General features: G+C 41.2%; 1 protein-coding gene across 1 annotated transcript in view; it reads left to right on the forward strand.

Moving 5' to 3' along the window:
* The first annotated feature begins 671 nt into the window (after nt 1-671).
* Nucleotides 672-27,563, forward strand: part of atg2a (autophagy related 2A) — a 32,019-nt gene continuing 5,127 nt past the window's right edge. Inside the window, exons 1-30 of the mRNA XM_085177444.1 lie at nt 672-1,238; nt 1,613-1,775; nt 2,227-2,376; nt 8,399-8,501; nt 11,928-12,072; nt 12,568-12,774; nt 12,868-12,967; nt 13,484-13,648; nt 14,053-14,189; nt 14,537-14,615; nt 15,376-15,628; nt 15,942-16,083; nt 16,459-16,557; nt 17,471-17,626; nt 18,000-18,273; nt 18,690-18,762; nt 19,162-19,336; nt 19,437-19,579; nt 20,220-20,341; nt 20,528-20,685; nt 20,975-21,107; nt 21,207-21,391; nt 21,474-21,554; nt 23,463-23,569; nt 23,669-23,761; nt 23,878-23,948; nt 24,774-24,850; nt 26,565-26,735; nt 26,825-26,951; nt 27,252-27,463. Coding sequence (XP_085033570.1) covers nt 1,068-1,238; nt 1,613-1,775; nt 2,227-2,376; nt 8,399-8,501; nt 11,928-12,072; nt 12,568-12,774; nt 12,868-12,967; nt 13,484-13,648; nt 14,053-14,189; nt 14,537-14,615; nt 15,376-15,628; nt 15,942-16,083; nt 16,459-16,557; nt 17,471-17,626; nt 18,000-18,273; nt 18,690-18,762; nt 19,162-19,336; nt 19,437-19,579; nt 20,220-20,341; nt 20,528-20,685; nt 20,975-21,107; nt 21,207-21,391; nt 21,474-21,554; nt 23,463-23,569; nt 23,669-23,761; nt 23,878-23,948; nt 24,774-24,850; nt 26,565-26,735; nt 26,825-26,951; nt 27,252-27,463 — 4,272 coding nt within the window. The 5' untranslated portion in view covers nt 672-1,067. The remainder of the gene's footprint in view (nt 1,239-1,612; nt 1,776-2,226; nt 2,377-8,398; nt 8,502-11,927; nt 12,073-12,567; nt 12,775-12,867; nt 12,968-13,483; nt 13,649-14,052; nt 14,190-14,536; nt 14,616-15,375; nt 15,629-15,941; nt 16,084-16,458; nt 16,558-17,470; nt 17,627-17,999; nt 18,274-18,689; nt 18,763-19,161; nt 19,337-19,436; nt 19,580-20,219; nt 20,342-20,527; nt 20,686-20,974; nt 21,108-21,206; nt 21,392-21,473; nt 21,555-23,462; nt 23,570-23,668; nt 23,762-23,877; nt 23,949-24,773; nt 24,851-26,564; nt 26,736-26,824; nt 26,952-27,251; nt 27,464-27,563) is intronic.

A 27,563-nucleotide genomic window follows, 5' to 3' on the forward strand; every position in this document is an offset into this window, starting at 1 on the left:
TGAAGTTTGGGCTAATTTAAGTTAATTATTTTTTTTGTATATCAGAGACAGCTCAGGATGAGCAGTTTGGAGACAAAGAGTAGTCTGAAGTGGTGGGAGCATGCGAAATGGAGGGAGTGTTATTAAATGTTGAAGGGAGCAGCTGAGGGAAGCTGGCCTTAAGTTTGTATTTGCTTTAGGGTGGTAGATTTAATATATGCTGTACATTTGCCTTACCTATGATACTAAGACTTAGGATGTTTATAATATTAAATATAGTTAAGATAAAACCACAAAGTTGAATAAAAAAATAAATAAAAGTTTGGAGTTACAGAACTCTTGTTTACGTACTTGTTAGATGAAACCAGTTTAATTGACCAAAACAAATTTTAAGGTTAAAGAACAAGTGAAAACGATCTGGAAGAAAAATAAATGGAGACAATCCATTTTATTAGTTTTACATACAAAGGTACACACTGAAGCAGAATTTTAAAAAAATGTCACATTTTATAAAAGGATAAGATTTGTGCTTTTTGATCCTCCATATTGCCTTGCCTTCCATACAGTTGTATGTAAATGTTCAAATCTCTGGAAGAAAAATATAAAATCAGTATCTTGCAATAAAAACGCTGACCTTATAAAAATGGCGCCTTGATAGATACGTTCCCTTTCCGGTTTTTGTCTACGTCAGTGTGACGAGTTACGTACGGACGTTCCATCAGTTGGCGAATGATAACAATAAACAACCCCGAAACAAGGGATACGCGAAGAGGACTTATCGCTGCGATTCGACACAAAGCTGGCGAAAATATGAGTTGAGACGGATACCGTCAGCTGGAGTAAAGTCTCGAAAAGTATCGTGGGAGCTTCTTGGGTCCTGACACAAAGGATTTTGTAGTTTTTGTGTCCACCTTAGGGAGAACTAGAGTTACGGTATACCCCTTCCTTAGCCCCTTGTAGCTAGCTGTGGCTCATTCCTTGTTTTTGCACACTTTGTTTTAGTCTGTTATGCAGTTTCCAGAGGACTGTACTCGCACTCGTTCTCCTCCACCACCTCTTCGCTCCCTCTCCCCGCTCTCTCTGGCCCTATGTCTCGCTGGTTTTTCCCCTGGTCGGGCTCAATCAAGAAGCGGGCCTGTCGGTACCTTTTACAGCACTACCTCGGTCACTTTTTGCAGGAGCGATTGAGCCTCGATCAGCTGGGCTTGGACTTGTACAACGGCAGCGGTGTCATCAAGGATATCAACCTCGATGTTTGGGTGAGTTTTTAACCGTGAGGAGAAGGTGATCTTGGCACGCGAGCAGCAGCCATCAAGTGTTTTTGTCTGACTCGTGCTCCCTCGACTATTTCGCAACTACGCTTGAATTCAACAACAATCTCCAGCGTCGGGCTCCCAGCCTAGGTCACATTTCTTCGAGGAAATCCACTCTCAGGAAACGCACCACTAGCTCACGAGTTTAGGTTTACCTCAGCATAAATATATATGCCCATGGCATACTAACTATGCACTTCCTCAGCTTTATATGTCTACACCCAGAGTGATGAGGCAAATGCGAAACCGCATATTTCAATTGTTTTCTTTTACTTTTACTTCTTAGCAGCTGCTTACTAACTGCCTCCTCTTTACAACAGGCGGTCAATGAGCTTTTGGAGTCCCTGGGGGCCCCTCTGGAGATAGTAGATGGCTTTGTGAGCAGCATAACGGTGACCATCCCTTGGCAGGCTCTCTTGACTGATCACTGCACCTTAGAGGTTTCTGGTCTTCAGATAACATGCCGACCCAAGTACCGGACCAGTAAGTTCACTTAAAGTATATGTTCTTTTCATTGAGACACCGAACACGCCTCAGCCAGCATCTCAGGTTCTTATCATTTCTTAACGTGCAAACCCAGTTTGACAAAATGAGTATAATTATTAAGATTGCATCATTTATCTTCAAGGACACTGCAGAAGATGTAAACAGGATAAGAAAACATTCATTTGGTACTATTTATGTGAACAAGGACTGCAATAATTCTGCCATATACTTTCATATGTTTGAGTCTGACAGATATTAAACTAATGATGCTAATTTGTGAATCCTTTCAGGTCCACATCTAGCTCAGGCTAAATCTTGTGTCATATGTGTAACTTAGACATCATCTCACTAAAAAAAGAAATTAAAAGAATGGTAAATAGCCAATGCTGAAATAGCTAAAGTACAGAAATCACTCAGTGCTCCCTGTTTGTTTGTCTTTTGCCATCAGGTGGGGGCTGGGACTCGCAAGGTTGGTCGTCCAGCATGACCTCCAGCATGCAGCTGGCTCAGGAGTGCCTAAAGGACCCCCCTGAGGCTTCAGAGGAGCCCCCTGCCCCACTGGAGGGGCTTGAGATGTTTGCACAGACTATTGAGACGGGTGAGTGAAAGCAGTTTGTCTGCATGCAGATTGTCACTTGTCTAACACTAGAATTACTGAGCCATTTTTTCCCTGGTGCAAGTCCCTACTACTAGATTTACTAGCCTGAGCAAATTTACGTAAATTCCCCCCGACCCTAACACCTCTTGGCACCCCGCTGAGATTTTCACAGGTCTTCACCTCCATTGTTCTCCTGCTTTTGTTGTGCAAAGACACCCTCCCCCAACCCCCAACCATGAGAGATTCAGGTCTTTCCTACCCTGCAAGGCTACTTTCTTTCCTTATCTGCAGCGTACAATACACCATGGTGTCAATCCTTGTCACTACATTGCAAAACACATAACACTTATTGAATACTCGCATATTTTATTTTGCATGGAAAAGAACCATAAAACTAGCCAAAGTTGTTGTTGTTTTGTATTGTTTTCTGTAAGAAAGAGGGAAAGCATCATTGCTGGCCTCATGGTGGTGTTGACATGTCTCAGCTTTGACATTTCAACCAATATTTTTAACTATTTATGATCTATCTCCCCGATTATCCCTCCACCTCATTCCAAATAGAAAGCCATCTCTGTGACAGCCTTCTTCTGTATATTATCATTGCTCAGTTACTCCTGGCTGTTACCCATCATCCCACGGTTCATTTCCTACTTTGTGGGTTGAAAGGGGCTTTTGTTAATCTTTCCCAAACCCCCTGATGTTACCTAAATCAGAGGCTCCTCAGTGATGTAGATGTTTCTTTGGAAAAAGAAAAGAAAAAGAAAACAGGATTCTGGAGGTTTACATAAATATAATATAGAGCATGCTACAGGTCAACAGTTTCACTGCACACTTGTTCTATCTATTCTGGGCGGCCCATCCCTGCTAAGTGACGTCCTTTGGCTTCCTGCAGACTGGATTTACTCAGGAGATTATATTATTGTGAGAGATGGGGAATCTGTTCATTTGCATCCAGCATGCTTATAGGTTTGTGTAACTAATGAGAAAAAAAAAATATTGGGTAAATTTGAAATGGAACAGATTTAAAAACCTGTGATCTGCTCACAGTTGGCCACCTTAATTTACAATTTCTCCACATTGGTGTGGTTCTTTTTTATGTTTATTTAGTGGTTTGTTTATGTAGTTACCCTTTACTCCATTACTGATAAGTATTCTTTTGGCCTATAGTACTGTCCAAAAGGCCAGTGAGCCACCCCTCATTTTCTATTTTGTGAGGAAAGTGAGATGCTAGTTGCTACTATTTATTGAAACACATCCAAACATATGTGAAAATAAAGTATATAAGAAAAATACATTTCTAATTAGTTTGAAAGTTAATACCTTCTTCATCACACCCTAAACTCTCTCAGGCAAGCTTTCTGATAATTTCTTTAAGTAATCTTCAGGAACAGTTGTCTAGGGTTCTTAAAGGACATTCAAAGTGATTCTTTGGCTGGCTTTTACCTCTGTTCTCTCTTAAGACGACCCCACACTGCTTCAATAATGTTGAGGTAGATGCTCTAGGGCAGGGGTCTCGAACTCCAGGCCTCAAGGATACCGTCAGCTATCTAAAACCTGCAGGACAGGTTTTAGATAGCACCCTGGGTCAACACACCTGAATCAAATTATTAGTTCATTTCCAGGCCTCTGGAGAACTTCAAGACATGGGCTGTATCCCAATTCAGGGTCTGCAGCCTTAAAGTACGCAGCCTCAACGGTCCTCAAGGGCCGCGTACTCAAAGACCGCTAAGGCCGGAAGTGTGAGGCTTGTGAAATGGGACGGTCTAGCCTCCGTAGCGCTGCCCAGGTTGCCTAGCAACCATGATAGCTGGAAACGTGCGGTTGACAGAAATGAAGGAGAACATATTTTGTTCATTTGTTTGTTTCTACATGAGCTTTGTGTGATTTAATAAGTATCTGAGGCTGAGACCACAGGACTGTAAAACATGATTGTTGGGCTTCATTTCTGTACTGAACAGTCATTTAAGATTAGCTAGTAAATAACAAATAGTTAATGTTGTTCATGAGACTAAAGTCAGTGTAAATATGATATGGCCAATATTATAGTTATTATATTAATCATTATTAGTTATTACAGCAGTGAGTTTGAACTCTAAAATCAAATCACTTCTATTGTCACATCACATGTGCAGGTACACTGGTACAGCACATGTGAGTGAACTCTGTGTCAAATACTGAGCTTCAGTAAAGATTCAAGTTGCAGCTATTTATGTCCCATCACCTTAAATCTTCACTCAAAGACATTCAAGTATCTTTGACAGTGTATATGTAGATGTATTATATTATATAAGAGACAAATGTTGTTCCTACAGTATGTTGGCATTATTACATTTGGCTCAATGCTTACATATGTGTAAAAAGCAAATGTCCTTCACAATCAGGGAACAGTCTGTCTATTCTCTCCATCTGTCAGCTGCTGCTGGCTCTTCCTCCTCCTCTTCCTCACACACTGCTGAGTTTGTCCTGGTGGACCATCAGGGGTGCAAAGCCTCACAGATGATGTGCAGCAGTGGGTCCCTCAGTCTGTCCTCACTCTGGACACTTGCAGTTGTCACACATGGAAATCAAATGTGTGATAAGCTGCAGGATTCAAACACAAGTGTGACTTATAAACACATGTTCATACTTTTATTCCACAATCACAGAGAAAGAAAAAGAGAGAGAGTGCAGGACAGACAGACAGGTGACAGTCTCAGGTGTATACACTGCTACAAACAGGAGGATTTAGTGTTTGTGTTATTACGAGTGCTAAACAAGAAGAGTTCCCAGATGGTACAGTGGACACATGTGTGACTCCTGTGATTAAAGCATCTTTCTTTCAGCTTAACGAGTGAACCGTCAGCTCGTTCAAACACACGTTAAAGTCCGTTTGGCTCGACACCACCGAACAGAGGCAGCAATATAACATAGCTAACATTAACAGTGCAGTGAATCCTGCTTGTGCCGTGATATTCAGGACTGCAAACCGAGCAGCATCACTGACTTTCAGCTTGTTGTGTTTGTGGATATATGACTGACTTTAATTATCCATAAAATCATCACATTCTCTGTAAGATTAAGGTCGACTATTGTATTATTATATTTTAAAGGCTTTAAAAGCAAGTAAAAGCTGAACGTACAAACATCGCTAATGGCAAATAACCTTGCCGACATGTGGCCAACAGTAATGTTTTAATGTTCCTGTTGAGACAATGCTGATCTCTGCGATTCTTTTGATCCTGGTAGAGATCACGCTGAGATGTTTCCATGTTTTACACAATCCTTTTATTACCCATTATTCTTACAGATGCATCTGGAGATCAGCACACTGCATTCTTATGCAGTCCTATGCTAAAGGCTGATCTAAAGAACTCCACACAACAGTTACAGTTCGGGTCTCCTCCCCCCTACAGTAAACACCCCCACAATGGAAATACACTAGTACAGTGGCCAAGGGTGCTGACACCCTGACCCCCATCTCCTTTTATGGTAGTGCCCGTTTGCCCTTTGTCTGCTCCTCACCCTCAGTAACTCTTGCTACTGTCCTGCGGGTGGGGGTTGATTGTTCTCCTGCCCTGTACCTCAGTTCTTTGTTCCCACCCCAGGCCTTTTTTTCTATTTTGTATTCTTACACTCATTAACCGCATTATTATAATGTTGCAAGCAATCACAAACTATATTCTCTCTAACTCTGATCTATATCAAGGAATCTATTCTCAACATTCCTCATTATTAAACATTTACACATAAATAAGTGACATAATATTCAGTACTTACTTTTCACAGTTTACTCTTCGGCCGCTCCGCTTCTGCCGTCTGCGGCAAAATTATCCACACCGACTGCCGCGCTATGAATTGTGGGATATGTTGGGCCACGAAGTCTACACTGCCACAGCCTTAAAATTCAGGGAAATGAAGGACGCATTTGAGGGCCGCATTTCGAGCAGCCTTTGAATTGGGACAGCCTTCGGCGCGCCACTGTGACGTAATCGGCCTTAAAATGCAGCCTTTAAGGATGCAGACCCTGAATTGGGATACAGCCATGTTGAGGAGGTCATTTAGCCATTTAAATCAGCTGTGTTGGATCAAGGCCATATCTAAAACCTACAGGACACCGTCCCTCGAGGCCTGGAGTTCAAGACCCTTGCTTATAATTGATTATGTTTGATGGGGGGGTTCTATCCAGGTATGCAGTTACTACATGGTCAGTATGTTTGGCATCACTGGCATGATGAAAAATCAAGCTGTTGCCAATCAGATGCGTTCCAGATAGTATTGCATGGTGAATGAAAATCTCACAGTACTTTTCTGAATTCAAAATTTCATCAATTCTGAAAAGATCTCCAACACCACCAGCTCAAATGCACCAAACTGTGATGGCTATAAACCATGGGTGGGGAACTCCAGGCCTCAAGGGCTGGTGTCCTGCAGGTTTTAGATGTGTCCTTGATCCAACACAGCTGATTTAAATGGCTAAATTACCTGTTCAACATGTCTTGAAGTTCTCCAGAGGCCTGGTAATGAACTAATCATTTGATTCAGGTGTGTTGAGCTAGGGTGATAAGGACACCGGCCCTTGAGGCCTGGAGTTCTCCACCCCTGCTGTAAACATTTACATTAGTACCTCTCTCCTGATCTCTTCCGGATATACTGACAGTGAATTGAAAATTACTCTGTAAGACTCGTCACTGATTCTAGTGACAGTCAAGTTCTTGTGTTTTCCTTCTATAACAATGGCTTCTTAACAACCATCCTTCCACTGAGACCATTTCTGATGAGGCTTTGTTAAACAATAGATGGATCAACTGAAGGTCCAGATGTATCTCTCCGCTCCTCTGTCAGCACTTTGCTAGATTTTTGCCTAATTTCTTAAAGACACAACTTTGAACTTTGAGATACTGTCCACTACTTATCGTTTCCGTATTTGTTTTGTTTTTTTTGTTTTATTTTAAAGACACACTGCACAACATGGTGTGATATGCCAACTTTTCAGAGGATTTGGGAATCACATTGTTGGTGCAAAAGTATCATTTTTATGTGAGTCAAACTGTGTTGTCTGGCATTCATAGAGTCAACTAAAGACTCGATGAAGGGGAAGAAAATTATGTGCTTTTGAAACAGGCTGCTAGTAACTAGCATTTAGAAGGCCTGGAGAACTATTGTTAAGACCACTTTAATAATTAGAGGAAATTCTGGCTCCTTGGAAGCATAGAGACATTAAAGTTGGCTCAAGACCATTACTCTTTTTTAATTAATTTTTTTATAATTGAACAACACTTCATACATATATATACATATAGTGTTACACAGTACAAGTGAGTTGTTCGACATTTATAATGTGCTATCAAACAGCATTAATGTTTGGTCATGGATATTTTTTTTCATTTCCCAATAACTTTACAGTGCCCCCATTATACTTCTACTTCTTTTCCATAATGTACTTTACTGTTACAATGGTGACTGCTCATGTTAAATATGATTGATGTTACAGATAAGGAGGCTGTTGTTTGCACAGGTAATTCTTTCTCTGTTTGATCAGTTCCAGGCAGTACTTTCTGTTCCTTACTTGGCTCTTGGCTCTTGGCTTTGATGCCAATGAGAGGTCATATCCTTAATATTGTCATCTTGGGCACACAGCTCTGTAATTCCACCAAGCTGCTGTTCAAATCTTTTGCTTCCAAAACTTTTAATTTCCTTACAAGAAAACATGTCAGTTCAACTTTGTTTCACTTCACATTTTTCCATGGTTATTCATGCCCCATCTGAATTGGCTTTATTCCCCACCACTGTTGCCTCCACCATAGTTTGATATCCACTGTTTTAAAGGGAGGTGAATTAGAGCCTCTTGTTTACAACGGTTAGCTCTGACTTTGACAAATCAGAATTTACCTTCATTCAGCTTTGACTGAGCAGATGTGCTTCAGGGAGACAGTAGAGACACTGTTAATGTACAAATTAGATCCCACCACTCAGAGCAAAGCAGAACTCATGTAAGAGATCGGTGCTAATGAATCTTTGCATATCTGTTCATCTGTTTTTTCAGTCCTTCGTCGCATTAAAGTCACCTTTCTAGACACTATCGTCCGCATCGAGCACCAGCCCTTGGACCTGGAAACAGGCGTCGCCTTAGAAGTGCACATTAAAAGGTGAGTTCCTGCTTCCTTTTTCCTAGCGGAATATGAGCTGCAAACAGGAAAAACTAGGCCTGGTTTTCACTGAAGGTTATTTTACATACTTACAGTTACAGCCTCATTGATACTACAGTTAGAGTAGTAACAACATTTCCAGTAGTAATGGAAACACTTTTAAACACATAAATGTATAACTTGTGCTTCAGTAGTTCATCTGACAGTAACTTTACTTGCCTTTTAGAGTCACATTGTCTTCATTCAGTGTATTAAAGGGAGCAATATGTGTTTGTGTGTTTATTTTTCTACATTTACGTTCACTAGAAATTCCTGAAATTTGCAAATGAAATAATAGTAGGCTTACTTGGAATTGATGCTTAAGTGGAAAATTACGCCGTAGCTATGCTGTAGCTGCAAACCCCTCTGAAACCCTACGTTTTAACCTGGCGTGCACTTTGATGTGTGTCGGTACAACACAGCCGGTGTGATTGGTCTGTTCGGTACTGTTGATACCTCCTGTGCACTTCTGGCGATGTTTTCTTCCCTAGATTTGCATTTATCAGTGACAGAATAATAATCATAGCACCAGTTTAAGGACTCAGAAATGTCAGCAATTTCACAGAAGGTGATAGCTGAAACGATCAGAATGGATGTGGAGGAATGAACAAGCAAAACTTGACGGACAAATCTGACCACAACAAAGAGCGTATGCCCAGGCACATGAACGACTGGGACACAACCACAAGGTTATTAACACATAGTGCACCAGCACAAGGATAAGAGGTGGCAACAGTGTCGGCCGCTTCCAGAGTTACGTCGTAGGTTCTACAAAGATTCCCCACAGAAGTCAGAAATCAGACCCTATAATCGTAATTCGCAGCTTTCAGAAAGCTCCAAATATGTTCACCAATAGTGTCTAACTGTTACTGAAATGCATCGCTTAGTAAAATCAAATGTCCTTTCGCTTGCATTTAAAATGTGGCTGCATGTGTTTTGCATTTCACTAAAATGTGTGCAGAAGTTGTCAAGTGATGTCTTGAATAGTCACTGATTTTGGTTTTCAGGGCTGGATGTTTATTTTTAGGGATTAAAATGTTCTGGTGTTGGTTTTACTTATTAGCTTTGCATTTTAGAAATGTCAAATATTTTACAGTTAGTTTGAAAAAGTGGCCAAAAGTGACCTGCAGTCATTGCAGGTGGAAAATTGTCTCAGATGTCATGTTTGTGGGCTAATAATATCAGCTAACAGATGTATCTTTTGGGCTAAAGCGTTATAATATGAGCCATTGTCATAAAGGTATAAATGCTGTCAGCACACACTCCTCAAACAGAAACTCAATGTGAAGCACAGCATGCTCACATTTTTCTGTGATTACCAAAATGGAGGCCAGGTCTTCTCTAATCATCAGCTGCTAAGCACGAGAGGCCTGTTCTGTTTATGAGCTTGCACTCCGTGGCCTCAGTGTGAAGCACATTTGAAACATTACCAGTATTCGGCTGAACCGTGGCTACAGATAACTGCAGCCTATGCTTGAGGTGTCGTCAATAATAGAGTGTCTGTGACCGTGACATTCATTGATGACTATGGACACTGATGAGTCACTGATGCTGCGTATGAAACACCAGAATTATATATAGAGAGAGCTGTTCCTAATGGTTTGATGTATTCGTGCTACATTGTTGACATAACATTGGAACCATTTCCAACTGCATTAGTCAAGCATGGTTTTTTTTTTTTTTTTTTCGCCTGTCCCATTTGGTTCTTTAGCCGTCAGAATTGTTGTCTGAAGACCAACAAGGATACCCAATGGATTTATTTTGCCAAATGGATCATCATGGCATTGCCGTATTGGTCCATTTGATCGACCTTTTTTTATTATTTATTTTATTTTCAGTTGTTACAGACGGGACAGACATGAGTGAGGGATAGGAAAGGGAGAAAGAAAGAGGAAGGAAAAGAAAAACAGAAGGGGAGAGGGACAGTGAGAAAGGGGGGAAGAAAAAATATCTCCGGGATCACCTGTTGAGAGAAAAAGAATAGAAAACAAGCAAAAAAACCAAAACAAAGCAACATACTATACACAACACCATCGCATTAATCTAGCTAAGTGTAAACAGCAGTAAATACTAAATATTGAATGTTGTTGTGCAGGACAGACAGGACAGACAGCGCACAATGTGCTTTGAAGTAGCAGCCAAGAAAGGTGTGATTTAAGTCTACGAACAGTGAACACCCATGTGCACACCTGTGTGGATCGGCGCGCTTGTATTCAAATGGTTTCCCCATGTAATGGTCTGCTAGAGGATGTAGAGAGCCATAGCCCCGTCCCCCAGGGCATGAAGCAGGCATGGAGGAGATCCAGGCCCCAGACATCCAGAGGCCCCAGAGTGCAAGAGCCCAAGGAGGACCACCGGAGGGGCATCCGTGCCACCTTCATGGGAAGGGCTGAGGATCCCCAGACGAGGGGTCACCCAGTAGCCACCGGGCAGAAGCTAGAGGGGGCTGCACCGGCGTGCCCGCCGGCTCTGCCGGCAGCCAGCTGTGCCAGAGTGAACCGAGCCGCAGGCACAGAGGCCGGAGGCCCGAGGGCCCCCCACGCCCCGGAAGAGGCCTGACCGAGTCAAGCATGGTTAAATAAAATGCACTAAACCTAGTTTAAAGCATATAATACTCTATCTGTTTTATTATTACAAGGTAGCTACAAATGACCCCCAATTTGATATTTTCAGATAGATCTTATAACTTTAAAAAAAATCCTTAATCCAAGCCTAAGAAGACAGGAGAGGATGTAAATTGTCATAATCAAGATAGTGCTTTTAGCTGTCAGGCTACTTTCAGGCTTGCTGGACTTTAAATGGGATAAATCACAGTACTTTTTAAATTATTTAAACTATAGTTGCTAATATTTTTTAGTTATTATCTGAAAAGGAAGGTAAAGATTACTTTAAATAGACTTGCATTACTATGCTCATATTTTAAACTTCAATGCCCTGCACACGTCTGACTCCAAACCTACGTCCTTTCTGTGTCCCTCATATGTCATGACGTTATTGGCATTTTGCTGTGAGACTGATGACTCTCTGTTTTCGTGGCATATTGACAAAGCTGCACAGGTTGAGCTTTGCTGATCTGTGATCAGAGGCCACAAGGGCAGAACTGATTCAGGTCAAGCGAGGCATGTTACACATGCAGTGTTTGTTAAACAGGAGCTTCTGCTTCAGCTGTCCTGGTGCTGAAGGCACTGATCGTGTAAGTGTGTATTTCTGGTCAGAATATTACGTTGGTTATCAGCATACCATTAATTACACGACTGATGTTTTGTCACATTGAAACCAGTTTGCAGGTGTAATGTCTTCCTCTGTTTGCACCGTTATTTTCTTCTCACTTAAATTTGCTGTTAGCAATAAATGGTGTACATTTCTGATTTTGCCATTTTGTTCCAGGCTGGAGTATTTCGACGAGGCAGTGCGAGATCCAGCCAGCCAGACTGCCGTGCCTGTCGACATCCACCAGCCACCCGCCTTCCTGCACAAGATCCTCCAGCTGAGCGCTGTTCAGCTGTTCTATGATAGCAATGGCATAGTACAGGTGATGGAGACCACGCTGCCTCAGATTTCTGTATCTTTTCTATTTTATTTTCTTTATTTCTTTTACCTTTAGATTTCTTTTTGCAACATTTTTATTTAGTTTTCATTTGGAATACAAGTAATCAGACTAACAAATGTGGAGAGCTTTGGCGACACGTTGCAGATATAACACAGACATGATCTGCTGATGTTTAAACTGAGACTATAAGATCAGTTCAAAGTCTGCAGCTTTTTAAAAATGTCTGACTTCAGAAGGATACTTTTTAGGTTACAGCTTTACAAACAGGATGATTTGTCTTTTCTTATGTGAAGTGTTGTCAGAAAATAATGTATTAAAGTACAACTTCCATAATAATGGTATGTGATACCTAGGGAGGACAAAGTGGTGTGGATCTGCTTTTTCTTTAGAACTGAATTATAATTTACAAGTGGCATTGTGTGAAGAAGACAATGTTCCTGGCTTTCATCTCTGTCTTCATTTGTCTTCATTTGACAGGGTCCTCCTGAGGAGGAACACACAGATTCAGCCATGGCTAGTGAGGGAGAGGAAGGTGAAGGCGACGATGATAAGAAGGAGGAGGAAGGGGAGAAGGTCAAGCCACAAGTCGCCCCTCTATCTCAGCCACTCCTCATAGGAAGCTGCTCCGGTTTCATTGAGACCACCGTCAAGATCAAACAGAACGACATGCTGCCCGGACCAAAGGTGCACGCAGCTCTCTCATGCACACCAAGAAATGCAAAAACACAACAACTGTCTCAGGCTGACTTCTCTCTTTTCTTTCTCTCCGATTCTTAGCTGGAGTTGGATGGGAAAGTGGGCTGTGTCCACATGCTGCTGTCTCCTGATCAAATAACCCATCTGACAGACCTGCTGGCAGCCCTCTGTATAGACACTGGTACAGAATATGTGATATAAACTAATTCATGGCCAGTTTTATGATTATGATTATGCCATGACCTAAAATAGTGTGTACCTTTATAAGTTAAAGAATGGCATTTTTGTCAGCTGACTCTAGGTGAAAGCAGGAGACTGGTTGAAGCATAGTTGGGTAATTGGGGGTATAGTAACATAAATAAATGATTTTAAAATGAAAGATTTCTCTGTTTCCCCTTTATGGTCATGTAGGTTAAAAAGTATTGCCCTCGCTCATAATATTGCACCTGAAATGTATGATCCTCTGAACCATAAAGTAGTACGGGCTCACAAATTCAAGCAGTACATTGTACAGCCCCATAATGCGATAACGTCTCTGTCCTTAAACACCTACACTAGTCTGGCTTCTCCTGCTGCAGCCTGGAGCTAAACAATAATGTCACAGATATTTTTAAACGCCTCCTAAATGTGAGGTTATACACATGGTCTGTTTTCCTTTGAACCATTTTAATCAGATATTCGCTCCTCTATTACCCAGAGCCAGAGACCAAGTGCGGCAGAGTGCACAGTCGTCCGTTAGACTCGGATGACCTGCGAATGATTGAGGAAGACCTCGGTAAGCAGCTCGGCTCCAGTCCCAGAGACGATGAGTGGGAAACTGAGCCTGACCTCGAGTTGTTTGTCACCGGCATGGGGAATGGAGGTACACGGATCAGTACAAGACCTCTTATACTGTGTCTGCTTCAAATGCATCCTAACATCAGGAGGACTGTTAAGAATCTGCATATTTAATTAAAAAGAAAAAGCCAAGTCAATTGTGAAGCTTTTTTTTTTTTTGGGATAGTAAATGGTGTTTGTTCCCAATATCTTAGCTCGCAATTAATACACAGTTTCCTTTGATAGTGTCATTTAAAAAAGATACAGGACACCAGTCTGGTGTTTGATTGTGTGAGCCACAGAGAGTAGTCTGGTATTTAAATTTTATGTCCTATTCCTGAAGGTGTGTAAAACTGCTGCTCCTTTTCTTACAGGAACATGACGTGAAGAAGTGTTTGTTTACATTTCAGTAATTAATCACTCAGTTTGTCTGTATGTGTTTTCCTGCAGAAATGTTTTACTCTATGGGTCCTGCTGGGATGACGAGCAGTGTGACATCTGTCCGCTCCGGCAGTGAGCTGTCAGACAGCGACATGGAGTCTTCTACACACAGTCTAGCAAGCTTCACACAGCCGCTGTCTGCACAGGTACACAGTGTGTGTGTGTGTGTGTGCGTGCGCATGTTTAAATTTCTAACAGATGCCTGATCGTTCTAAGGTCCAAAAACTGTCAGAATAAATTTCTGGTTGATCTGTATTTGTATTGTGTGCTCATGCCATGAAAAGTATAAAAAATATCTAATATGATATATATATATATATTTTTTAAAACAATTATTTCATTTATTTTATTTTGGGCGTTTCACATTTGTTAACAAATGCGAAAATGTGTTTTAGCACCAATTGCAAGCACAAAGTTATGTATGTTCAAGAATAGCATGCATTAAACAGGAATTTGTAAATCTTCTTGTTCTCACTTTGACTTTTCCTGCCAGGGCGTCATGAATTGTCCCAGGAGATATCCTGTTGCTGGCTGTCTATCTAGTCTACCCCAGGCCAGCGGCCGCAGAAGAGGTAATGTGGAGTGCTAAGTAATGGGTTTATGTTGGGAAAGAGAGACGGGTGGGATATGTGTAAAATGATTTTGGTGAAAGTACACAGTTGTACATTTTCCTAGCACAGCACAGAGATGCCAGAGCTATTTGTCCGGCCAGAGGACTGAACAGTTCGGTTGAAGCTCACGCTCTACCTGAATACTTCAGGAAAAATGTGCTGCTATTGATTCAGGAAGCTTGAATCTTTCCAGCTTCACAAAAGCCACAAAGTTATTGATTTTTCAGTATTTTCAAGTCTTACTCTTCATTTTGCCTTTGCTATAAAAGGAGCCGAAGTGGTGTGAAGTAAAAATAACTAAGTCAGGGAGCATCTAATTGGTCTACCTGCAGACATACACCCTGAATTGGGTTGCCAGGTTTGCATGTAGGCTGTGTTTAATGGACAGTCTTGCAACTTTAGATGACCACAAAAAGCTTGCATGTCTGATATATATATATATGTACACATTAAAGTTAGATTTTCAAGAAAGTTGCTGGACTTTTCTAGGAGAAACAGCAAAAGAGGGTGCCAGAAGATGGTGTTAAAATAAGGGAGTCCTGGCATATAAAAGAATCAGGGGGTCTAATATAACAAGTGTCATGATTGCACTTAGTAATAGAAGCAGTGTCTTAACACTATGACACCTAAATGTAAAGCAAATTAAATTTACTCATATCCTTATATTAAGCAAGAAAGCCTGCCCATGCTTTGTCTCTATGCTGAACTCTCATCTTTGCAGGACGATCACACAGCGGCCAGGCAGAGCAGCTGAAGCCTGACGCGTTGCTGCGACTGACCCTTGGCGGACTCACTCTAACCCTTCTGCAGGAAGATCCACAGCCCTCCAGTGCTGACGGAGCCTCGTCATTGGCTCAGGTGTCTAAGGTGTTTTTCAAGGAGCTGACCGCCTTCAAGGACAGCATGTTCAGTGAAAGAGACTTCCATCAACTGAGAGGCGGATTCGCCAAAGCCTGCCCACACTCAAATCTCAGGTTAAAAAATGCACACATCGTCTTTATTGTGGGTTTGTATGGAAGGAGATAGAAAAATACACTTTCATAATCAGGTGCTTGTGATTGATCATTAGATGGATCATTAGATATTTCTTAAGTACTACAAACATTAATGAAGTTAGTCTGTAGGTATTGAGGAGGATGCAGATGTTTTGGGAGGGTTTTTTCTCCTTCTTTCCGACTTTTTGTTGGTCCTGCTTCCGTCCTCTCTCTCAAATTGCATTCACACACAGTTGGTCAAGTTTTCCCACTGAGACCAAGAGTTTGTTTCTCTTTATCATTCTCACTGCAGATTAACAGGAGCAGCGGTGCAGGTCGCCTGTGAGATGCGGAGTGGGAGACGCCAAAACAGGGCTGTGACCTCTGACCTTTCCTTCAGCAGACTGGAGCTGTTAGAGTGCCTCTGGGAGGACGGAAAGCCGGAGTACTGTGAGGTAGATCATCTCTCTGTCAGTCTGTCAAGCTTTTAAACAAAAACAGGCGGTGTTCACACCTGTGTCCGTGCTAAGAATTTCATTTTGTGAAGCATTCACATTAAAGTCAGTGTTTGCACAGTCTAGAGTAAGTTATTTCATAAGAGCATCCAAATACTTAACAAACATCAATATTTAAGGTTTTAAGAAATGACTGTTCAGACTAAAGTTAATGTAAAATAAAGGAAAAGTGACGTAAATTAGAGTTGAAAATGTCAGATAAGAATTTCACATTTAAGATGACCTTTCCCTGGAAGTGGTAAGTTTGTTGCTTCTTTACCACCCCAAGGGAAAAACTACAAATCCAGTCTTAACTCTCTGGGTTTCTCTTTTCAGCTGCTTCAGTTCCAGAAAGCTGGTCTGTTCACAGTTGGAGCTGCAGCCAGACCGTGTGCCCAGTTACACTACAGCCTCAATGAAAGACGCCTGCGTAAGGTAAGCATTTCTAAACACACGGCCCAGTCTTTTTAGCCATCGAGTAGTCCGCTGACTTAGCCTCTCAAATTGCAAATTATTCTGGGTTTACATTGGAGCCAGGATACCCTGATGGTGGTTATTCAGGTCAAGACTTCCTGTTCTGTTCACCCATCATCGTTTACAAAATATACATTTTAAAAGGAGTGTATCAGGTAAAGTAAAAGTTAAAAGTATATCTTCTGATAATAAAGTGCAATTCACCTTTTAATCACCAAACCACAGTGTGCTCAGAAATATTTTCAGAAATGGTTTAATGGTTCCGTAATGAGTTTTACTGTAATCAAATATAAGTTATATTTATGGTTAGAGATTGGCACCAAAATGATTTCTATGTATTTTTCCCAGTGCCAGCTGAGGTTAAAACAGTATAGGTTTGACTCAGAGTCATAGCTGAAATTAGTGTTTGCAATGGAGATCATACACGGGACAAGAAGCAGTTGCATGAAAATGTGAACTCCAGGAAGGACATTTTGATAGCGTAAAAAGAAAAGCATTAAGTATGTGTTTATTACAGTTTTATTAAAAAAGATTTTCCCTCTTTTATTTCCATGTCATATTAAATAAAATTAGATATTTGTGACAAAACAAAACTTTACCCTTTAACTTTTTATGTCTAGAATATTCAAAAGTTCAAGTAATTTTTTAAATATTTAATAGCTGTATCTTGAAAAATCTGTACTGTAACATTTCCAGTATTTATATATGCAGATTTATGTGAAGCTCTTCGGAAGGATTGACCGCTAAAAGCCTTACAGTTTACTTTAGCTATTCAAACATGCGTAATCAACCAAACATTATGTCAAAAACTGATGTGAGATTAACAACAATTTCTTTTTTCTTTAACCTGATGTGCGTTCATGTGTTTCTGTAGGGCAAGCAGCAGGTGTTGCGGCGGAGCAGCGTTGTGCGAGTGGAGCTGGCTGAGCTTAGTGCCGAACTGGATTTGGACATCCTCAGCCGCCTGGGGAGCCTCAGCAAAGCCTTCAGCTACTGTCCCAATCAGACGCCTGGACCAGGACTCGTACAGGTCAGTGGAATAGATTTAGTCTGTGAAAAAAATAAATGAGGTCACCCAGAGAGTACGAACTGTGTATCGTGTCTTAGGTCCAGACCATACAGAGAGACCTGCTGTTAAAAAAATCCCTCATGGTTACTGGATCTGAGGGGATACTTAATCTTGACATCATTAAAGGCTATAGAGTTTATAATTATAGTAATATGTTGGTAATACAAGCCACTGAGGCTCAGCCTCCAAAAGACCGTGAGCAGATAAGCATTCAGATAAAACATAACATTAGCAGCTTTGTGCAGAGTCATAACTTTTTACTTTCTGAAGCTCTATGGTTGAAATGCTTCCTAAAATCCATGTTCACATGTTTTTCCTCCTACTGTCCTCTTAGACTCACAGCACCGAGCTCAGCTCCTCCTTCACCCTCCTGTCGCCTCACGCCGTCCTCAGACTTCGTTTCCCCATACCTGATCTGCGGCCCCTCCCAAAGCGTCGGCCTCCAACCCAGAGGGCGGTGCGGCAGGAAACCTTGGTGTTGGAGATGACAGAGTTTGAGCTGAAGCACCAGGAGGCTCCAGACCTGCAAAGTGAGCAGACTACACCGGGACAGCCGTGGGCCCCCTGCCTCACCCAGCTGCTGGAGGCCTCCTTCACCGACCTGCACGGTGGGAACACACACAAGTAGTTGTTGCTTCTCAGTGAAGATTCATGACAGGAGGAACCAAAGCTAGATGACTAGATTACTGACCACCGTTTAGCAAAGACAGTCCGATGTACTTTTAGTGTTAAAATACAGTTATTAGGGACTTCCGGAAACAATAAACTGTAACTTTAATCTTAAATTAGCGCTATATTAAAAAAAAAAAAAGAGACCTGTGTCTTTCTGTACATAAAGTTATGTTATATACAAGTGTCTTTTATAATGAATGCAGACATTTTCATATCTGGCGTTTTATATTGATGTACCCATCCAAATTGTGTTTTTACCGGCTTGGTTTCTAAGATTATAGTTTAGTTAATAATTCCTTTAGTCTTATATTTAGAACTCAGTTTAATTTCCCAATGTCTTGTGTCTCACCAGGGTCATATGAGGGCTGGGAGGGAGGCTCTTTCCCTTGTATCAGAGTGAGGAAGAACCGGGACACTCTGCCCAGGTTAGTCCTTCTGATCATCAGTGGATCAGTGATTCATAAAAGGAGTCACAGACTCCATCTTATGATGCTCATGAAAACCATCAGAAGAACACAATAAATGTGTTAAAAATGTCAAGATCTTTAATAAACTGAATTAGCATTTCCCCCTTTTGAGGCTGTGACAAAATTGTCTTCTCTTCAAATATTCACCAGCCCTTTTTTTTCAGATACAGAAGCCAAAAGACAATATTTGAGATGCGTAACTACATGTTTTAATTTTAACTTCACTGTTCAGGAGTCTGGTTCTTTCAGTACCATAAGGAGTGGCAACACTCGTGAGACAACTGAAGGCAAAGCTGATTTTCGTCATTATTCTTTCTCATCACTCATAGTCAGCTTTCCTCACGTCTTTGTGAACAGGATATCAGTGCGTGTGCGTGGAGGTGAGGCTCAGGGCCCAGCAGCTGGTCTGAGTGGCATGAACGCGGGCCTCATCAGGGATCTTGGTGCCGCCTTCTTTGATAGTCACTGTGAATTCAACGACAAAACGAGCTCTCCTTTTTCCTCCAACCGCACCATGTTTGAGACCGAGGAGGTGTGCTGACACACACAAAAACATGACACATCCCAGTTTATAAACCATCTCAGCCATCCATGTTCCTCCTCGCCTCACCTCTCCTCCCTGTGTGTTTTAGATGGTGATTCCAGCCGACCCGGAGGAGATGCGTCAGTTTCAGGAGCAGTGTGTCGCTCAGTGTCAGTGTGCTGTGGACATCAGCATGCCACTAGCTTATATCCTGCTCCCCAGCAAACAGGCCTTCCAGAGCATCTATAACAGGTATGTAAAAAGTATCACAAGACCATTGTTTGCCCTCCCAGTTTAGAATAATCCAGGTGGCCTTAAAAAGTATGGACTCTTAAGTTTAATATTCAAAATACAAACGACTCTTCTAAAGTCTTACAGATGCACTCTACCTGCCTTGACACACAAAAGATTCTGCTGGCTTTAGGTGTTAATAGTGTCCAGTGCTGGATGCATTTAAAAGTAACTTAATACATAACATGTTACTGCTGATAAAAAATTATGTTGCATCATTACTTATAGATGAAAGCAACTCATTAAAGTTTTGCATCACCAGAGATAAACTTGCTCCTCCAGTTTGCTCATGAGCGCTGGTTATATGTGCAGAGGTTGTCCAGCCCGAGTGTACTGACTTTAGCTGATTGTGTAGCGAGTTCATACTGGTAGTATTTCTTCCACCACATAACCCAGAACGAGCTGCTTCATTTCCCTCTGAGTGTCTCGGAGCTGTACTGTTAACGCAATTCTCCGTCTTTGATGTGCTCGTGTCAGACGGACTTTGCTTGTTATATTAATACCTCTTCCAGCTTTGTTCCTATTTTCATCCTTATTTTGGTCTTAAATCCTGCCTCAGAACTAACAGTAATTTCCCCTCACCCGTCCCTCCGTCCACAAGGATCAATAATGATCTGTTGATGTGGGAGCCTCCCCCGCCTCCTCCCCCCTCAGCCCACAGCCCCGACCACAGCCGCCATCACCAGGACGAGTTCCAGCTCTGCAAGTCGGCCTTTAGACTGGGTAAGTTTGGCTCATTTGATGGAAAACTTGAACATATTGTAGATGCATTAGACATAATAACCTCTCAGGTCATCTTATATTAAGTATTTTATTATGTTTGGAGAATTTTTCCTTCACTGATGACTAAAATTAATCAGACAAAATGTTTTTTCCTTCGTCTTCTCTCATGCTCTCTCTCTGCTGTAGACTCTGACTCAGAAGAGGACGAGTGTCAGTACTACTTGGCCAGTGAATCATCTGGAAAGTCGCATCCGATGGCTCCTCGTCCCAACCACAATCTGAGCCTTCTCTCCCTCACTGTGATTATCGGGAAGGGTCGCCTCCAAGCCAGGACAGACAAGAAGGTGGCCGCAAGACCTTGTGGATTTTAACTGCATCAGATACTAATTATTAAAACCTTCCAAGATTGTTTCTCTTAAACTACAATGTGTTGGAACTTCTTATTTTTAGCCTTTCAAGTCAGGAGATGAAGATTTAATGACTATAAAGTAGTTGTAATCAGATATCCAACCACATGTTAATGAATGTATTTATCAAAATCTATTCATAGTTAGTATCATCATGAAGATGTGTAAAATGCTTTTCCATTGTTAACTGTGTATTCGTCTGCTGACACTGATGTTATTGATTCAGGAGGACCAGAGTCACGGAGAGCTCGTGCTTGATCTGGAAGGGGGGAAGATATTCAGTGTAGCGCAGCACCAAAATGACCCCAATCTCAGTTTCCTGTGTCTGGAGAGCAGACGAGTGGAGCTCTACCATCGAGGTGCGCATTGTTGTGTTATTTAAAGACATTTAGTTTCAGCATGGTGTGTGTTATGCACTAAGTATGCAGTTAACTTTTTCATATGCCACACAAACACAGCTGTCTTGAAGGACACCCCAATCCCGCAGCGGTTGGAAATGCCCAGCTTCATGCCCCCAAAGCACCTGGACCTCACCATCTACCCCACAGAGGTGGGAGTGAGCAGTGTGAGCGGCAGGGAGGGAGAGGTGCAGATGTTATCCACAGCCATCAAAATCACACTGGACCCTCAGAGAAATGTCAAGGCATGTCCTCATATACCTGATAGTGATGATGATGATTGTTGTTGTTGTTGTTTTGGTTTTTTATTTCTTGTTCTCTTCACAGGAGTTCCTCGTTGCCCTTCGCCTTCAAGGTGCCACCATGCGACATTACATGACGCAGACCAACCACAGTTGGCACGAGCAGGTAAGAAGCTGAATGAATCGCGCTAAAGAGGCACAGCGGTGCAATGGTTTGTCTCCTAACAGCAAAAAGGTCCTCAGTCTGAATCCACCAGCTTGCTGATATGGAAGCCACTGAAAACAAAATAGCATTTTGCTGAATTTGAAATCTAGAGAGCTAGCTCACTGGTTAAGCAGGCGACCATATCCCATATGGTTCTTTATGTGTTGTTACCCTTCCCAGTCTCTTTCCTGTCTATCTTTTTCTGTCTAAATCAAACAAAAATGTTTAAAAAAAACTTCTGAGGAAGTCAGAATTTTGACTTGCGGATGGCAAAATATATATATTTTTCTGTGGGGGGAAACAAGCTTCTGTAGGCTGTTTGTGTGGAGTTTCCATGCTCTCTGCATGCCTTAATAAGTTCTCTCCAGGTCGTGCGACTTCCTTTTGCAGTCCAAAGACATTCATGTGAGGCTAATTGGTGATTCTAAAATGGCAACAGGTGTGAAAATGAGCATGAATTTGTCTTCTTGTTCTCTGGGTTAGCCCTGCCATGGACTGGCGACCTGACCAGGGTCTACCTGCATCTCACCCCTTTGACAGCAGGACAGGCTCCAGCACTGCTGCAACCCTGAATCCTGAATTGGACATTTCGTTAAGAAAATAAATGGATGCTTTTGCTATTCAATTTTGAAGTATTTGGATTAGAAATTTCAGCTGTCATTGAGAAAAAATGTCAGATTTGCTGTTTTGCAATTCAGGAAATATCTTTTTCTTCCTACACTGCTGTTTTTTGGCATTCTACATTCTACAAAAAGAAATCTGCACAGATTTCTTCTTTTTTTTTGAACTGGTTAAAAAGGACTGAATAGAAACTAGACTAACAATTATTATTGTATTTATTTTTTTTAGTGAGCCATTTTTCCAAGTACTTGGAGTAAACACCTTTTCTCCTGCTCTCCCTTCTGGGACACTATCATAAAGAAATGACTGCTTTCAGTTCTAAAACCATCCCCTGCTCAGACTGCAAGTTTTTCTTTCTTGAGTAGAAATAATGCCAGCTAAATGTCAGTTTAGACTCCGCTATAGTCCCAGAGCTCCTTCCATCGTGAAAGAGTTTTATTCTTCTATCACTCTCCCTCTTTGCTTTTATTGGCTCTTACAACAACAGGACGCTTCTTTTGCTGTGTTGAGTTTCCACAGTTACTCTGGTTCTCCCAGCATCCAGCATTTCTCTAATCTGTGTGAAAATGGCTGAAAATAGCTACCAGGAAAACACAGGCTCCGTCTTACTCTAGTTTTGGAAGCACAATTAAGCCCTCATTTTCTTCATTTTCTGCACCATCAGTCTAAACACTGATGCTGTTATTATTTTATAGCCACTATCTTGTGCAGTTAACATATAATTCACGATTATACATTAAGAAAAAACATTTCAATTGCTGCATCAGGGAGGTTGCAGGTGATTTAGAAAGTGCTGTAATCACTGATGTAGATATGGTTTAGAGAAGATGTGTGGGGGGGAGAAAAAAAAAACTTGGACCTCACAGATTGATTATACAGGTCAGATTAATTGCACTGAAAATGTTTCTGTACAGGAAATGAATAAAAAATCCAGACAGCTGAAAACGGCTGCGAGTGTGCTGGCAGCTGCTATTAGTCTATTACCGGCTCTGCCAAAAACAACTTCTTGCTCCCAGAAATAATAAATAAGTATATGTTGTTACACCGTAGACAGAAAAAAATATGATTTAAGATGGAAAATTGCATAACTATAATGAGCTTTATCCTGCAGAACGTGTAAATGTGGTAATTAAACCGTTAGTTAAACCATTTGGACTGAAGAGAAAAATAAAAAGCGCACTCTACACAAAGAAGTCAAATAAAGTGGATAAAGTCTAAATTTACTTCATGACCTGCAAACTGTTCCAGCTGGTTGACTTCCTGGATGTCATCGACGATCCTATTCTGGGATACACCGCGCCGGCCGTCATCACTGTCCTCCACACGCACCTCGCTACCTGTGCTGTTGACTATAGGTATACACCCAAAAGAGAGGTTTTGTAAAATAATGTGGACATGGATTTTGTTTGTTTTGTTTCTCGTTTTACACCCTTGTTTTATATCTTGTTTCTCAGACCCCTGTATCTGCCCCTGCGAGTGTTATTCACAGCGGAGTCCTTCTCTCTGTCCAGTAATATCATTGTTGACACTGCCACCTTCCACCTCAGGTACTCCACATAAAGATTGTCCATTAAAACGATAATCAAAAACGTCGCTGTCAGTTTTTGTCACAGTGTATGAATCGTTGGGAGACTTTTGTTCATTTTTGTTATGTTGTGGTCAGATTCATCCTGGATGATTCTGCTCTCTACCTCTCTGACAAATGTGAGACTGAAACAGTGGACTTGAGGAGAGGTAAGGTACTTCAGATGCCTTTTGGAGCTGTGTAAAAACAAGGGTTTGGTTTGGGTTTCCTTTTTGGATTTTATCTGTTAGAGTTATTCAGGACTGTGTGCTGAGGAACTCCAGTGAAGCTTAGATGAGAAGTAGCATTTTCTTTTCTTATCTTGCATGCATTAAACTAATCAGTGTCTTGCGATATCAGAAACTAACAGGGGACCGAATCATTGGCCGTGCTGTTCAGAATGACAGATGACTGAACAGTGAAAATGGTTATCCCAAGTTTGGCGGTCTAGTATTTTCAACAGGCCTGTGAGACTAATATTAGAGCTGTTTAAGAGTAATTTACCACCCTCTGAATGGTTTTGGCCTTTAAAGTGGTGGATCACAAAAAAGTATGTGAGCTCTGTATGATGTTAAAGGGAGGTAGTACCCTCAGCCAATCAGAAGAAAGTCATCTTGAAGGGTGGAAAAGGGGGTTAAAATGGTTTGTTTCTTTATTGAAGCTCCGTTTAACATAAAGATTAAGATTTTGAACTGTTAATTATGCTCCAGTAGAGTCCAAGAATAGAAAATAAAAATATGGCTGGAACTGGGCCTAAAAGGTCATCTTTATGCTGAAAAGAACAGCTACATCCACTATAATATTGGGAAGCTGAATGGCAAATAGAAAGGTCACTTAATACGTACTTTTTCCAAAAACAGGCATTCTGACATCTGGTTTGCCAGTTCAGTGCCTGCCCCGCAGTTATTGTTAGTAAAATAAACAAAAAAATGTGTTGAAATGACTGCAAAATAAGCAGTTTCCTAATAAAACCACCGCATGTTTGTGTCACACAGACTACGTGTGTGTGCTGGACATTGACCTGCTGGAGCTCGCCATCACTACATGGAAAGGCAGTGATACGGGAAAGCTGGTGAGTGCCCACCGTGTGTTTACTTACCTTTGTCTCCTTCACCCTCAGCACCACAGCAAGAAAAAAAAAAAGGAAAAAGATTACTGCTGCCAGCAAAATATGTGAGCATAAATAAAACATCACAATTTAGCGCAATTATCTTCACAAACCACTAACAAGCACAGGCTACGTGTTTATAAATATTTTGTTTGTTATAATGAAGTTTAAATACGATAAAAAGCTCCAGGTAGCAATTTAGGACTATAATCCATTTCAGCTGGGCAGGAAACAAAAACCAGCCACAGTAAACAGGGCCTCCCTCCTCACCGATGCAGCTGTCCTATAACCAGGTCAGTGAGGACATATTCAGGGTATTATATGAAAAATGTCTGTTTAAAATCAATTAAAAAATCCTCTAAATGTCTATTTTCAGTCTTTATTTGGGTGTATTTGCTCTGTTTGCCCTTTTTAAATTATTGTTTTCCTTTTTATTAAGGTTTTAAAGTTTTTATGGGCTGTAATAAGACAAAAAAATTTTTAGATCCCCAGACAATACAGACAAACAAACGAAAGAAAGAAAGAACAAGAAAAAAAAAAGATGGATAAGAGTCATTACAAGTTAAATATTCAGATAAACAAGGCATCAACAAAGTATAATAATGCAGCCATAATAAACAAACATCCTCATCAGCAGCGGCTGTGGCTCAGGAGGGTAGACCGGGTCGTCTACCAATCAGAAGGTCGGTAGCTTGATCTTCGGTTTTCTTTAGTCTCCGTGAAGAATCCTCAGGCGTCCAGGAGTGTGAGTGTGTGAATGATCAGTTTAAAAAGCATGTGTGTGTGAATGAGGCTGGTAGTAAGGAAGTGCATTGAGTGCTTAGTTAGAATAGAAAAGCTATATATACAAGTACCCGTCCATGTTCTTGATTATGCCAAGCTCAGGTTTTCTGTGCTGGAGAAATTGCTGCAGTACACATTTTTAAATAGATTTTTGACTAGAAGTTTTTAAGTTTGTAGAATATTTAAAGGCACAATGAATTATATTGGGGAAGAAAACTCCCTTCAATCTTAATTGAGAATTATTGACTCACTAAAGAACATATCGAACGGCAGGAAAAAAAACCTAAATCCTTCTGATGTAAATAATAGAATTAGTAGATACATTAATAGAAAAACACCCAGAAAGTAAAATGAAGGATGGGGATATGGATGATGTATTTGAGAAAATGTGAAGTAGAAAATATGCCATGAAAAGGAATCTCTTTTATTTTCTTTCTAGTATTAATTTACTATAAATTTAAAATGAGATACACAAAAAAGTAGATATGTACAACATTAATATCTGGTAATAAATGTATTTCTAATGCATACAAATATATGCATTTCTTATACCCCACCTATCCTTTTCCCCTTTATAGTATTTCTATAAACATGACTTTTAAAAGTTGTGCTTTTTTTTCTCCTCTTTTATGTATAGATTTTTCACAATGAAAAATTAAGTTAATACGTAAATAAAAAAATTATACATTTTAAGGATTAAAAGATGTTAGAGGTTAAGAGGATTTGATTTAATGAAGTTTCTGAATAAACTCTGCCCACAATAAAACTTTATTTCTGTACCATTACACATTTTGTTAACATTTTTGACAAATGTCGCAGCTTTAAAGTTCTCTCATCTCTCTTATGATCTTCCCTCTTGTGTCCCCACTGCCATTGTCCTCTCTTTATTCTACAGTCCCAGCCGCTCTTTGAGCTCCGTTGTTCCAACAATGTGGTCCATCTGCACACCTGTGCAGATTCCTGTGCTGCCCTCGTCAATCTGCTGCAGTACCTGGTCTCTCAGGGCGACCTGCACCCGCCGCCACGGCACACCTCGCCCACTGAAATCGCTGGACAGAAATTACCAGTAAGGCTGGTGAAATGTGGAGTGTATGATGTTTACTTTAAAGATGTGATAAAATGGTCCAACATACCAATGTTGTTGTGTTTTATTAGCTGTCAGAAAGTCCAGCGTCTATGTTGCCCTGTCCTCCCGCTGAAACCGCCGAGATCAACCAGTACGACCTGGCTGACGCCTTAATCGACACGGAGAAGAGCCACAGAGAAGAAAGTTTAGAACCAGGTACTGCAGAGTTGCTCTGTTTATAACCCCTGGGATCATCCTGACAGACTATAGTTAGGTAAAATTATCCTGTTCCCATGTGTGTAGACATGCTTCACTTTACACACAGGAGATAGCTTAAAAACTGAATTCAGTTCCTTTTTTTTTTTTTTTTTTTAATGATATTGTTTGAGTGTCAGAAAACCCCAAAAATTCTTTAGTGGGAACAGTGGCATTCTTTGTATAACAGGAGGTATTATGGTCTGTATAGAGTACCAGTTTGCTAAATATTTTCATCTGATTCTGTCTGCTTTCATCCAGGTTCACCTTCAATGCCGAGAAGCTCCCCCGTCTCCGTCTACCTGTTCCCCGATGAAGCCTCAAGGCACGGCCCCTCTGTCCTTCAGGGGGAGCTTGACGGGCTGGTTGCCACAGCGACAGAGGCGCAGGCAGATATGTCAGAGGAAGGCTCCGAGGGCTCCACCGACAATGACGACTTCTGTATCCTGGAGGCTCCCGGCATGGGCATCCCTGTGAGGGTCCCCTCTTAGCTTTCACTTCCCTGTCACCTCTCATTCATGAACCCATTTCAGACTCTGCGCTCACTCACAAAATGTCTACACGTGTGTTTAT

Source organism: Neolamprologus multifasciatus, chromosome 2, assembly GCF_963576455.1.
Source record: "Neolamprologus multifasciatus chromosome 2, fNeoMul1.2, whole genome shotgun sequence".
NCBI lineage: Eukaryota > Metazoa > Chordata > Actinopteri > Cichliformes > Cichlidae > Neolamprologus > Neolamprologus multifasciatus.